This window comes from Folsomia candida, unplaced genomic scaffold (genome assembly GCF_002217175.1).
Source record: "Folsomia candida strain VU population unplaced genomic scaffold, ASM221717v1 Fcan01_Sc004, whole genome shotgun sequence".
NCBI lineage: Eukaryota > Metazoa > Arthropoda > Collembola > Entomobryomorpha > Isotomidae > Folsomia > Folsomia candida.
The window spans coordinates 7862777-7876258 of record NW_019091196.1 but is presented as its reverse complement, the minus strand read 5'-3'; the positions used below and the strand labels follow the sequence as shown (position 1 = coordinate 7876258).

Below are 13482 nucleotides of genomic sequence, written 5' to 3'. Positions count from 1 at the left end.
AGGATATCCGACAGGACTGCCGAAAAAGTCATTTTCAATTTATAACCACACCCAGATGTCGACATGTGTAGGAGAAGACGTGCCTGAACCTCCACCAACTTTGGAACATGAATCCATAAATTATGCCTGTTATTTTTCCGAAGCCCACAAGGACAAGTACACGGTGGATAAGGTGACCATGAATTTCACACTTTTCTCGGGAATTCAGAGTCAGGATCTATGCATTTTAAATTACATTTTTGTAATTAATCCAGGTGCATGACTTGGCCTCCACTCCAACATTATTTCTCGCAAAGTTTGACAAATTTAACAACAAGGGGGGAATATGTTTGCTGTGGGAGTATCCCCCGAATCGGCAAAAAATCATGCCTAAAACCGTACAGATTTAGTGAGTCCTTTTTAAAAGGCATTATCCAAACTTGATTAATGATAATCATTTCCCACATTCCAGTGCGGAGGTATTCGTTCCACGTTCCATTAGTGGAGACCAATCCGACGTAATTGTTCTCTTGCGGTCACAAGTTTATGATTTTACATTTTCAACTGACCCACCACCCGAGACGATCAATTGTCACGATACTGCACCAAATAGTGGTTTTACACTCAACCCTGGTTTTGGAGACTTGTACAACCTCGAAGACCTCGCCGATCTCTGCAAACGTGACAAAGATGGTCGTTGTCCCGTCGAGTTTAATAGGACCCCGTTGGACTTTGTTTTATGTCGCTATTTTCGCCCCGATGTTCCAATTTACAATAGGAAGTTAACATTTGGCAAGGACAACGAGCTTCTTCCAGGTGATCAAAAGTTCAGAGATTGTTTCATATTAGAGGCCTTTCCGACAGCCCTTCCGAACACGCTGCACGTCAGATTTCGTCAACATGCGTACACAAATCCGGCCTGTGCTGACGTTCCTGCGTCAGAAGTTGCCTTTCAAGCCGTCAATGAGCAGGGATATCCGATCGGTTCGATGGAAAAGTCGTTCCAAGTGTTCGATGCGGACAAAAGGTTTGTCAAGGAGTATTGCGAGAATGATGACCTACTTCAACCACCCGAGCTCGATGTGCAAGCATCAAAAAATTATCCGTGCCATTTCATTCCTGGACAAAGTTTCAAATATACTCAACGTGTAAAATTTTTATTAAATATGTTCTACAAAATGTGGGGAATTGATATTGAATGCTAAATAAACCATTGTTTTAGGTGAGGTCCTCATCGGAAGTCCCGCAGATGTTCGGATTTAAAGTACGGTCAAAAAGTGATGGTGACATTTGCCTTATTTGGAAATATCTCCGTGTATCACGAGACTCTCCTGTTCCACCACCGAAAACGGTGCAAATATAGTGAGAAATTTGAGAATTTATATAAATATGTAGGTGACTTAAGATCCAGTTATATAATTTATGATTTTCTTGTATTAATTCCGGTTAGTGCCGAAGTCTATATCGCACACCATAAAGTAGTTTCAGTTCTGGGGTCACAAGTGTACAATTATTTGGACCCTCCCGAGAATACCGAGAATCCTCCGAAGCGCAACTGTCATGACCCGAATCCAAATTCGTGGTTTAATTTAAACATGGACGTCCCGAGTATAGAAGTGGCAGGATTCGTTACAGATTGTGCAAAATCTCAGGAATGTCCCGTTTTCTTGAAGGATGAAGATCGAAGAACTCTCCCACCGGTGGTCATTGCTACTGGCACCCCGTCCGGACGCAGATCAACAACTCCCAACACTGTACGTGCAAATATTTGCATAAAAAATGGCGAATTAATTGTGTGAATGTGATTGAAATTACATTGACCCTAATTTTAGACGCCGCAACCTGACATCGATGCGTATGAAGGGTGTGCGATATCCAAGTCATGCATCGCTCCCCCAAAAAATGAAGACGAACCAGAGCCGGATGTGAATCTGTGTTTCCTTCCTGAAAATCGTAATTGCGAGATGTTGGTGACGTTTGGAGACGCTCCGGCTGAAGGTGAAAATCTAGTTTTGGAGAAGGAGCTTATCTTGGAAATGTTCAACCCTTCCGTGGATAAGTGGTTGGCAATTGCACTGTCAGAGTCAGATAACATGGTACCATTTTAAATAAGAATGAATTTATAGATGACTATTGGAATTACACTAATAAATTGTCATTAGGCACCAGCTTACGTTGTCGAATGCGTAATTGAGAAGGATCGAGTAAACCTTTATCACTCTTTTAATGTTGAGAAACAACGCAGAAACGGAAGAATGGTAGCTCTCTTCATTCATACTTACAATTAGTGTTCTCAAAATTGGGCGGGACCGATCGATAAGCTTTGTTGGCACGGACATCGACAAAGCTCATCGGCCCGCTCCTATTTTGAGAACACTATATTATTAATCTATAACTTGTGTATCTTGCAGCGAGGAAATTATTCTCATATCGGCGTGGTTAAATTGTTGCGTTATAAGCGAAGGAATACTGGTCTTTACTGCAGATTTTCCATCAAGAGACACATCTTCGTAAGAGATCCGAATGTCACGAAGAAGGTTCACAATTACGACTTGGTCAGAGTACCGTATTTTCTGCTGTATGCGTGGGGCAACGCTGTGACAGAGGATGGCATTACCGGTTTTTATATTTGACTAATTATTCCTAGATTTGAGAAATACCCAAAAGGTTTTATTTTGTTAGGAAATCTCCTGAAGCACAATGATTCACGAGCCTCGTCCAAGAAAATTGCAATTGGAACACGACTCTCGGTAGTAATGCATTTAAATAAGTCAGCATATTAAGATCTATCATGTCTTCCTAAATATACTGCTTAATTATTCTTTAAGCCACTCCCCGAACAAAAGGCCCTTCTTCGTCTGCATTCGACGATCTTGATAGCAGCCGTCCTATTTTTCCTATCGCTTGGCATGTTTTCTGGACGATATTACAAGGAGACATGCGTCAGTGTAAAAATTTTCATCTTTCCACTCTGGCTAGTTGTGAGTCATTTATGCATAAATTTATGGTCGAAAATTTGGTAAAGTTAACTACGATAACTGCTAATTTCAGGTCCATGCCATATCCATGACCGCTATGATAGCGCTCCTCGTAGTTGCCCTCGTCGTAGAAATTATCGCCCATCAGGGTTGGACGGCTGTGACGCCACCGAATTTTCACTCGTACGTGGGTTGTATGGCGTATGGCTTATCCTTCGTCGTCTACGGGATGGGTTTCTTTGTCAAACCTTCGCAATACGGAAGCTCCAACATTCCTGCGGCGGTTCACGTTATGGGTGGAAACCTGGTTTATTTCTTGTGCTTCATCCTCATAATTTTGGCTGATCGGGTTTCCTTTTCCGGATTGGCGTGTCACATCAAGTGGATCGTGGGAGCTTGGGGTTTCATTTACTGTGCATTCCAATGCTTCTTCACGGTAAATGCTTTCAGTTTTTCAGGGCAATGCTCGAATTATATTCAGTTTTGCAACTTGATGGGCTCTTTTTTTAGTATCAGTACTGGTGGATCGACTATATTTTGGGTCTAAAGAAAAAACGAGGCAGGTGATTCTTCCCGATTCCAGCCATATACGAGTCCGATGATTCTGGGTCACAAATGCATCTGGGTAACAATGACGAAAGGGGTTTCAAGCCAAACCTGGAGCCTGAAAAGGGTCAAGATCCGGTCGAAGCGCCAGTGAGTCATACATAAACATAAAAGCTGCCTGCTCTTAATGTTTTAATGCAAAATTGTTGTCCTACTGATATTGCAGGGAAGCAAAATTCGATTGGGAGCGTTCGTAGTGATCTGCATCTTATCGCTTTTATACACGACTGGGAGCGTATATATGGTTTTAAGAAATACGAAGGGAGACGGGGATTGTTTTACGCTGCAGGAAATATTAGAATTGTCAACATGAAGTTCATTCTTTTTCAACTAGGCTCGTTCCTATGCGCATTGATATTCTCAATTTAGCTTAAACTTGGTATACTGACATGGCCTATTAATTGCACTTTCTCCAACTAATTTGTTAAATAAAATTATTTGACGGAGTTATTAGAAATTTTGTAAATTTCGGAAAACAGATTTCTGGTTTTTCCTATCCTCCAAAAACATGGAACTGTAGTTGTTAAATTAGTTTGCATACACAAATAAAGCGATTCGTGCATTAAGATTTTCGAAAATTTAAAAATTCACGAAAAGGTGATGCTAAATTAATAAAATTAGCTACCAATCATTTCAGTACGTTTGCACCATTAACCGACTTTTGAACATTGAATACAAATTGAAGAAACTCAAAATCATGAACAGTTTTGTGACTTTGGCCATTTTGGTGGCTTTTGGAGTTCTGGGGGTGTGTCAAGCAGTTTCGGTTCAAGAAGATGTGACCCTTACTCGCAAACAGAAAGCGGTCTTGGACCAGGTAACCAGTTAATTAAATAAATGCAATTTCTTAAGAAATTCGGAAAGTTATGTAACTTTTTGATTATTCACAGTTCAAAGAATCAGTTAAGGGACGACTTCCCCAGGAATACATGTACGAAGACATTTATCTCATTAGATGGTTGAGGGCGAAGGATTTTCGACTTAAAGATGCTGAGAACATGATTATGCAGGTATTAAAATTGAAATTTCAATACAATTTCTCCAATAACTTAACGTGGAAATCGCACTATCACTATTACTCGTTAGAACGTCGCATGGCGAAAGGAAAACCAAATGGACAACGTCTTAAAGGAAGATTGGTCCGACTTTCGCAAAGAGTACAAATACTGGATCGACGGCGTCGACAAGGAGGGACGCCCAATTCTGATTATTGACGTTGGAGAGTGGGACCTTCGCAAGGCTTCTGTGACTGGACAGGCTAAAAGGTTGGGTCGTTATATTGACTCCATTTACGAAGAAATTAACGAAAAAGTGAGGACGATGAGATTAGTCGAAGGAAAGAATGTGACACAGGTAAGGTAACCTTGTATAAGGTTATTTATAAGGATAACACTTTCAAGTAAGGTAGTAAAAACAAGTATACACTTGTAAGTAACTACTTACGTAAAATAAGTGTACTTAAACAAATGTACTTATAGCACTTTACGTACCTTACTTAGGAGGAATGCTTCCGTACTTGTCAGTAACCGATTTCGATGCCATTGGACATGTGGTAAATAGTCACACATGAGTGTACTGAAACCCTGAAGTGTTTTGACTCCATGATCACATTTGCGCCCGCCTCATCCACTCAAAGGTGCCCAAAAACGGTGAAAGTAGTGCTTTCACTCATTCAAATGCACGCCAAAAATCCAATTTTACTCGGATTTTCAAATTTCTTTCACTATTATACTCCCAGATAGTTGCTTTCTTAAATCCAACATCAAACTCAACTTTCTGAAATTTTTACTATTTTAAAATTTAAAATTCGCAATGAGCATTGTTGTAGTAATAAACAACGCAATTTATGCCTGCGAAATAATCATCAAGAAAGTTGAGCTTGATGTTGGATTTAAGAAAGTAACTATCTGGGAGTATAATAGTGAAAGTCATGTAACTTTTTAGCCCGAACCAGGGCTTATGTAATTGTCATGTCCCTCTGTCTTTCGATAACTCTCGAACGAGTTGACCGATTTGGACCAAATTTGGCACAGACATGTATCTGGGCAATGCAACGACCGAGTTCGAAGATGGGTTCGAACAGAAACGTTTTGGACCGGTTTTAAAATTTAAAATTCTCAATGAGCATTGTTGTAGTAATAAGCAACGCAATTTATGCCTGCGAAATAATCATCAAGAAAGTTGAGTTTGATGTTGGATTTAAGAAAGCAACTATCTGGGAGTATAATAGTGAAAGAAATTTGAAAATCCGAGTAAAATTGGATTTTTGGCGTGGATTGGAATAAGTGAAAGCGCTACTTTCACCGTTTTTGGGCACCTTTGAGTGGGTGAGGCGGGCGCAAATGTGACCATGGAGTCAAAACACTTCAGGGTTTCAGTACACTCATGGGAGACTACCACATGTCCAAGGGCATCGAAATCGGTTACTAACAAGTGCGGAAGCACTCCTCCTTAAAGCAAGCGTTACCTTATGTACTTAAGGTTATGTACTCACGCAATGGTACTAATTAGTAATTGAAAATTTCTAGTATCTACATATATTCGATCTCGGAGGCTTTAATTTAGCGCAAATGGGGTGTTCCACGTGTGCGTAAAAGAGATTCACATTTGATACGTCTTTTTTAAATTCATCTATTTACAAGTATTTTAAATTAAATCGCCTTTACAGGCATTCCTTTGGCTACTCGAGTCGTAACGACGTATGAAACTCATTATCCAGGAAATCAACACAAGACTGTCCTGGTGAACAGCAAGTTGTCCTGTTATCCTCAATGTATTTAAAATTTCAATCTAATTTCTAAAGCTAAGTACTTATTCCATCAAAACTACTACTTTTAGCTCCCGGGCCGTTCCAAACGCTTTTGCAGATTCTCAGACCCCTCATGTCCCAGAACACTCGGGACACCCAGTTCATTTACGGAAAGAAGGAGGAAGGGGCGGAAGCCCTGTTGAAGGACATTAACGCAGATCAGTTGGCCGTCGAATTTGGTGGAACCAGAGTGCTGCCAAACTATTCTTAAATTAGAGACGACTACGAACAAGTTATTTATTATTTATTCAGCTATTTATGTAACTACTCAGTCAGTAATTCAGCTAGTTTTGAGAGAACAAATAAAACAACCTCCTCATTAGAAAGTGTGCACATCTCATCGCATTGCACATTATGAATTTTTTATCGAGGTGCATAATAACTATCTTGAACTCCATTTTTGCTGTAAACGACTTGCCACAATTGAATTCTTCGAGCCTTGAATACTCCAGCCGCAAATTGCAGATAGTAGTTCCACATGCGGTAAAATCTTGGTCCATATTTACCTTCAATTGTGGGCCAATTCTTCTTAAAATTTACTATCCAAGCTTGTAGCGTCTTCGTATAATCGTTCCCAAAATTATGCAAGTCTTCAATAATAAATAGTCCTTCGGTGCAGTTGGTAAGGTGTTTGGCTCGTGGGAACATTCCATTAGGGAATATGTAGCGATGATACCAGCTAAATTTCGTGTAAAATATTAAACACCCATACTACATATTTATGTAGATACACACTTAAAAAAATGGATTTTCCTACGGTTCGGTACATGGAAGCTCCTTGTGGTTCGTTCCAATAGCCTGAAGTAGGAATAAGCCGTCATCCTTCAGACATCGGTGCGCAGTTTCGAAATATTCCCGATAATTCTTGTGGCCGACATGTTCAAACATTCCGACGGAGACGATACGGTCAAATTGTTCCTTAAGATCTCTGTAGTCGACCAGCTTGATTTCAACGGGAAAACCTTCACACCGCTGTTGTGCTAAGGCTGCTTGTTCCTTGGAAATTGTGATTCCAACGACAGAGACGCCATAATTTTTGGCCAGGTGGTAACAAAGACCGCCCCAGCCACAACCAATATCAAGCACTTTCATCCCAGGTTTCAACATCAATTTTTGAGCAATGAGTTCCATTTTTGCAATTTGGGCTTCCGCGAGATTCTTCGCCGACTTCCAGTAACCACAGCTGTAATTCATGGATGGGTCAAGGAATGACTCGAAGAGGTCATTCCCTATGACGCATTATAATGATTTTAGAATAGAAACGTGTATTTATGGGTACCATAAATTGGGTAATAAATAACTGACCTGTATCATAGTGTTTCTCACCCACTTCCCAACTATGCTGTTGTGACTGAAGGTTAAAGAAGCCACCTTCCATGAAATCAAGAAATCTGTTCCATGGATTCAGATACCAAAGATATATTCCATTCTTGAAGAATCTGCATGAAATTTCTTCGATATCTTCGGCATCCCATAATCCGTCCATGTATCCTTCCCCAAACCCCATGTTACCTTGATTTACAACTCGAGGGTAGAATTCCTTATTTTTGACCTGTTACATCCAAAAGTATTTTATGGCTATCCTTTCTTAATAAAGTGACAATACTAGAGAAAAATACCTGAATATCCCACGGTTTGTCCCCGTTGATATCAATGCCTCCACTTTTTAATACATCACAAAGCATGCCTTCGTAGAAATTTGGAAATAAACGTATCCACAACATTTCTATTGATTTGTAGAGACTGATAAAAAATATTGTGGTCTTGTATACATAATAGTTCACCATTTTGATTAGTTTCCAGCTAAAATTTTCCTAAAACGCCAGAAGAAACGATTACCAGTCACCACGAAGGCCAAGAAGTATTTGTTAAACTAAACCACGCTTGCAAATACGAGATGGTAATATTTGCGTAAAAATTGTGAATTAAATTGGCAGCATGATTATGTACGGACAACAAGACATTCAAAATAGTATGTACAAAATTTATTACGATGCTTTAGGGATTTATGGTGATTAACTTGGCAAAATATACAAATAGGTATCATTATTGTGGTAGGCGATGATTGAATAAGAAGATTTAATTACAAGTCTTTAAGTGAAGATGATGTCTGCTTCACCCCATCTCATTTTGATAGTTAATGCATAATATTAAAATAAAAATCAGCTACTCATAATCAAAACTGGAGAGGTATAAGTGTTTCGCATAAGTTTTTCGCATCTTGTCGATATAAATAGGTATATTTACATAATGTGTGTTTATGCTAATCCTAAGGTATGGCTACTAATAAATGAGTTTTGCGTGAAATTGGATGCTGCCTTAATTTATGTTTCAGTGACGAATTTTAAATTAGCCGTGTAGCATGGTCTTGGTCATAATAAATATTATGCGTTATTACTCAAATAAATAAGTAGGACGTGCAAAATTTCGTTTGAAATACCCCAAAACTTGTACATTTATTAGAATGGCATATTATGTAAGTATAGCAGAATACATATATTCCTTTGTAGCAGAAATTATTAAATCATGCATGTAACACAGAATATAGATCGGACTTATCGTGCAGCATAATATCCACCTTGAATTCCGTCTTTGCTTAAAACAACTTGCCACAATTGGAACTTTCTCGAGCGAAACGATCCAGCCGAGAATTGCAGATAATAGTTCCACATTCGGTAAAACCGTGGTCCATATTTGGCTTCAATTGTTGGCCAGTTCTTCTTAAAATTCTCCAGCCACGCTAACAAAGTTCTGGAATAATCATTCCCCATATTTTGCCAGTCTTCTATTATAAACAGCCCTTCAGAACAGTCAGTGATGTGTTTGTAATAGGGCTGCAGAGTCAACAACAACAAAATTTATGGTTTACAGGAATTTGGTCAGTTTTATGACTATTTAAATTTTAGAAGCTCACCAAGATCCCATTAGGGAAGATGTAGTAATGGAACCACCTGAATAAAATTGGCATTGTTTTAATTATCAACGTGATTGCATATGCATAATAATGAAATATGTTCAACATATATTCAACATTACGGTTCTGCACATGGAATGTCTTTATGATTCACTCCTATTGAATGCAGCAGGAAAATTCCGTCATCTTTCAAGCATCGATGGGACGTCTCAAAGAATTCACGGTAATTACTGTGGCCGACATGCTCAAACATTCCGACGGAGACGATGCGGTCAAATTTTTCCTTAAGGTCTCGATAGTCGACCAGCCTGATTTCAACGGGTAGACCTTCGCACCGCTGTTGTGCTAAGGCTGCTTGTTCCTTGGAAATTGTGATTCCCACGACAGAGACGCCATAATTTTTGGCCAAGTGGTAACAAAGTCCACCCCACCCGCAACCAATATCGAGCACCGTCATCCCAGGTTTTAAGCTCAATTTTTGTGCAATTAGTTCCATTTTTGCAATTTGTGCCTCCGTGAGATTCTTCGCCGACTTCCAGTAACCACAACTGTAATTCATGGATGGGTCGAGGAAGGACTCGAACAGATCATTTCCTGTTGAGTGACAAGCATAAATAAATAAGTACAATAAGATTCAAGATAGTTTGAAATAGGCAATTTTGCACGAGTACCATAAATAAGATACCTGTGTCATAGTGCTTTTGGCCTACTTCCCAACACTGCTCTTTGGACTGAAGATTAAAGAAATAACACTCCAAGAAATTGAGAAATCTGTTCCAAGGATTCATATAAATCCTGTAAATCCCGTTTTTCATTGTCCTACAGGTCAACTCAACAATGTCCTCGGCATCCCAGAAGCCATCTGCATATGTGCATAATAAGAAAGAGAACTTTAACAAGACGTATTTCGGTTTGCAAAAATTTACCCATGTAACTCTCGCCAATTCCCAAAGAACCATGATTGACCACTCGGCTGTAGAATTCCCTATTTTTTACCTGTCCAAGAATTTTCATAAAAATTGAGCATAACTTTAACAAAATCGAATTACTCAAAATTTGTACATACCTGAATATCCCATGGTTTGTCCCCATTCAAAATGATACCTCCTCTTCGATAAACTTTGGTAGTGATTCGTTCGAACCGATTTCGAAACATACGGATCCAAAACATTTCAAGCGTTTTGAACAATTTTATCAGAAATACGGTCGCTTTATAGGTATACTTGGCCATTTTTTTGTGGTCAACAAGTTTTCAGCAGCTTCCGAGATTCAAAAATGCAATTTCACCTATGCAATGAGAGCTGACATTCACTGACTCTATTTTTAGAAGAAGAGAGAGTGATGCTATTCGAATTGGCTGATACGACGACTTGGGCGAAGGCGTCTTACGTGCAAATTCGAAATGAGGAATGAAGATTTGTTTGGAGACCGTTAGTGGTTGGTTGTGTTACCTACATTACAGAACCGTCTTCCACCTGATTGTCCATCGTATCCACTAATGAATTAACCACACCAGCGGAGAGATTACAGTGCGTTGCTTATGTCTTGGGTAATACGGGCACCTATTGTAGGTCTAAATATGGTGGGACGGGGGATATATTCACGGCAAAACTTTCTAAAGGTATACGAACCCAAATCCTCTAAAATTATGTGCAAATATGCAATGTGAGGATTTGTTAGCAAATATTTAATGCGGTAATAAAGTTAAGTTAATCACATCGACTGAAATGACGAGACTTCAATATGAGACAATAACTGGATTTACTTGCAATTATATAATAGCAATTTTTGGCATAATTTTGATACAGTACGCTCAAGTTATGACATTAATTTGGTTCACCAGTACATAAATTGCATACCTGAAATGCAATATGAAGTGAACTGGCTAATTTTTGTTGAGAGAGTACCTGAAATCCAGCAGTTTCTGCCAAGTTGAGTACTTTAATTAGTAATATTTTATCTTATTTGTTATGCAAATTGAGATCTTCAACGTTCAATACATTTGTTGTGTCTTATTAGGACAGGTTACGATCTAGAGTGAGATCAAGGTGCATAGGGAGAAAAGTTAGGGTCACAGTTTAATATTCGATATTGGTCACAGACGGACAAATTTATTGCATGATATATTTAGCCTTAGGTCCTTCCGCTACTTAATAAAGTGGTATTTTCTTTTGTTAAGCTTGTAGCATCAAACATCTATTTGGTGGGAGCAAAGGTCACTGATGGGGCCAACAAGTGTCGTACTTTTGTATTATCTTCTTTTTGTCATGAATATCAAATAATTTGAGGATTACTTAAAACAGATTCATGTATAATCCTCTTATGCACAAATCGGTCGCTGACACGGTAAGCGCCCAGTTTTTGCGAATTATTATTTGCAAAAATATGCATTGAATAGATTTGCACATATATCCCTCTACATCTGTAGTCGTTCGTTGTGCAATAATACCAAGGTATTATTAAGAAGATGACCAAAACAAAAAAAATATCCATTATTCAACACAATTTAAATTAGTAAATCAAATCTTTCATTCATAAATATATACGTACAAACCCATAACATTTGTAATTAAAATTCTGGGCAATCGTCAAAAATTTTAACTTTGAGCAAAGATAAATTATTCTACGAACATAAAATTAAATGCTAATTAAACCCCTTCTAATAATTTTAAACCTAATTAAATTTTCTTCTTGCCTTTAGCAAAGAGGAAAACTTCAGCCGAGTCTGCCCTACTAGACGGTGGCTTTAATCTCCCAACCTTATGATAAGCCGATTCCAACTCCTTCTCCAACTCCTTGGTTTCACTCCCATCCCAAATTTTAGTTACAAAATGACTCCCAACTTTTCCATGCTGTGTCGCAAATTTTAAGGCTTCTCGAACAAGCGTTATTATTCTTGGATGGTCGACCCCATGCATTCCGGTAGAGTTTGGAGCTGAATTAAAAATTCTTTGAGGGGCAGCATTTTCATTAGATGGTCTGTTCGATCATGAAATTTTTACCCATGTCGCTAAGGATAATATCAACGCCAACGGGTTGAGAATTTAGTGATGGATCGCCACAGTTTTGCAACAAATCTGCAATTTTTTTCAGAGTTTCTTGGCTTGTAAAGTCACACCCGGGAAGCAGGATGGCTCCAGGGAGAGGATCAATCGGAAGGAGATCTATACCAATCACTTTTCCCACAGGTTTCTTCTGATCTGGGAATAAAAATACGTAGTTTGTAAGAAACATTCAACCACAATTGTTCAAATTGCCATACTTTTTCCATCACTGTTAATCCTTTGGACGATCACTTGTGTCCATGCACCGGGAGCTGCCCCGCATTCGACAACGACCACACCCGGTTTCAGAAGTTTGAGTTTGTCATCCATTTCTATCAGTTTAAACGCACTTCTGGCCCTGCGTAATAAATGATTTTGATCAATTAAAGCCTCAATATCAGGTTAATTTGTAATTCTTACCTGTAATTCAGATCGTGTGCCTTTTTAACATACGGATCGTTCAACTGTCGAGTAAGCCACTCTTGCGAACTTTTACTCTTGCCTTTGAGGTTTTTAGGAACAATCTTCTCTCTTACCGGTGAAGTGAACATTTTTCTGATTAATATAGTTTTATTAATGGGAAGTAACCGCATTGTCACTGAAAAGATGAAAAACGTAGTCAGAGTAATGGGGCTACTCAGGAGAGATATGGAAAAGTGAGACAAAATTGAGACGAAATTAACCACTGGGGAAATTCAAGACTTGAGACAAAAATGCATTACATTCTCCTAACAAGTTATCTAATCTGTCGTAAAGATTAGGAGTAACTTCCACGTCTGCAAATTGTCACTTGCCTTACTCCTCATCTACTAGACAATGATAAGTACTTATCGAAATACACATGTTGTTTCCAAAATAATTACAGAATGTAAAATAAAGTGAAGTAATGGGGATTGTAAGACCTGAGACGAAAGCTCACCTTACTTAAGCACACCTTTTGCCACAACAATTAACCGTATTTACAACTTAAAACTTTTAAACGTCAAGTATTTTTTATCCAGATAACAGCTTATCTCACTCTACACAGTTTCGAAATGAGATGAGATTTGTGATGGGAATTTGAGACGAGTAACAGTGGACGTGTAGTTCTGGGCTCGGCCACCTGGCGTCACACTCAAAATACTGCTTCTGCGAAGAAGAAGGAACAAAGTT

At 38.8% G+C, this 13482-nt stretch overlaps 4 protein-coding genes across 5 annotated transcripts; 1 reads left to right on the top strand and 3 right to left on the bottom strand.

Moving 5' to 3' along the window:
• The first annotated feature begins 4203 nt into the window (after positions 1-4203).
• Positions 4204-6705, top strand: LOC110848775 (SEC14-like protein 2). Its single transcript, XM_035851462.1, has 6 exons — positions 4204-4380; positions 4454-4573; positions 4650-4916; positions 6092-6149; positions 6232-6312; positions 6402-6705. Exons 1-6 carry the CDS (start codon positions 4261-4263, stop codon positions 6581-6583), a joined length of 828 nt encoding a protein of 275 aa, XP_035707355.1. The 5' UTR covers positions 4204-4260; the 3' UTR covers positions 6584-6705.
• On the bottom strand, positions 6600-8215 carry LOC110848774 (cyclopropane-fatty-acyl-phospholipid synthase). Its single transcript, XM_022096084.2, has 4 exons — positions 7992-8215; positions 7678-7924; positions 7130-7601; positions 6600-7051 (listed from the first exon to the last, which is right to left on the bottom strand). Exons 1-4 carry the CDS (start codon positions 8157-8159, stop codon positions 6736-6738), a joined length of 1203 nt encoding a protein of 400 aa, XP_021951776.2. The 5' UTR covers positions 8160-8215; the 3' UTR covers positions 6600-6735.
• Positions 8216-8797: 582 nt separating this feature from the next.
• Positions 8798-10764, bottom strand: LOC110848718 (cyclopropane-fatty-acyl-phospholipid synthase). 2 transcript variants are annotated; one of them, XM_035851474.1, is made up of 6 exons: positions 10353-10764; positions 10213-10282; positions 9972-10148; positions 9409-9880; positions 9287-9323; positions 8798-9206 (listed from the first exon to the last, which is right to left on the bottom strand). In XM_035851474.1, the coding sequence occupies exons 1-6, from the start codon at positions 10515-10517 to the stop codon at positions 8928-8930; spliced, it is 1200 nt and encodes a 399-aa protein (XP_035707367.1). In that variant the 5' UTR covers positions 10518-10764; the 3' UTR covers positions 8798-8927. The 2 variants fall into 2 exon arrangements, with proteins under 2 accessions (XP_035707367.1, XP_035707368.1); XM_035851475.1 differs by having other exon boundaries at positions 10213-10280; positions 10350-10487.
• Positions 10765-11852: 1088 nt separating this feature from the next.
• On the bottom strand, positions 11853-13459 carry LOC110848758 (rRNA methyltransferase 2, mitochondrial). The gene is made up of 5 exons (XM_022096063.2): positions 13250-13459; positions 12751-12928; positions 12549-12688; positions 12289-12486; positions 11853-12221 (listed from the first exon to the last, which is right to left on the bottom strand). Exons 2-5 carry the CDS (start codon positions 12921-12923, stop codon positions 11965-11967), a joined length of 768 nt encoding a protein of 255 aa, XP_021951755.1. The 5' UTR covers positions 12924-12928; positions 13250-13459; the 3' UTR covers positions 11853-11964.
• Positions 13460-13482: the final 23 nt, after the last annotated feature.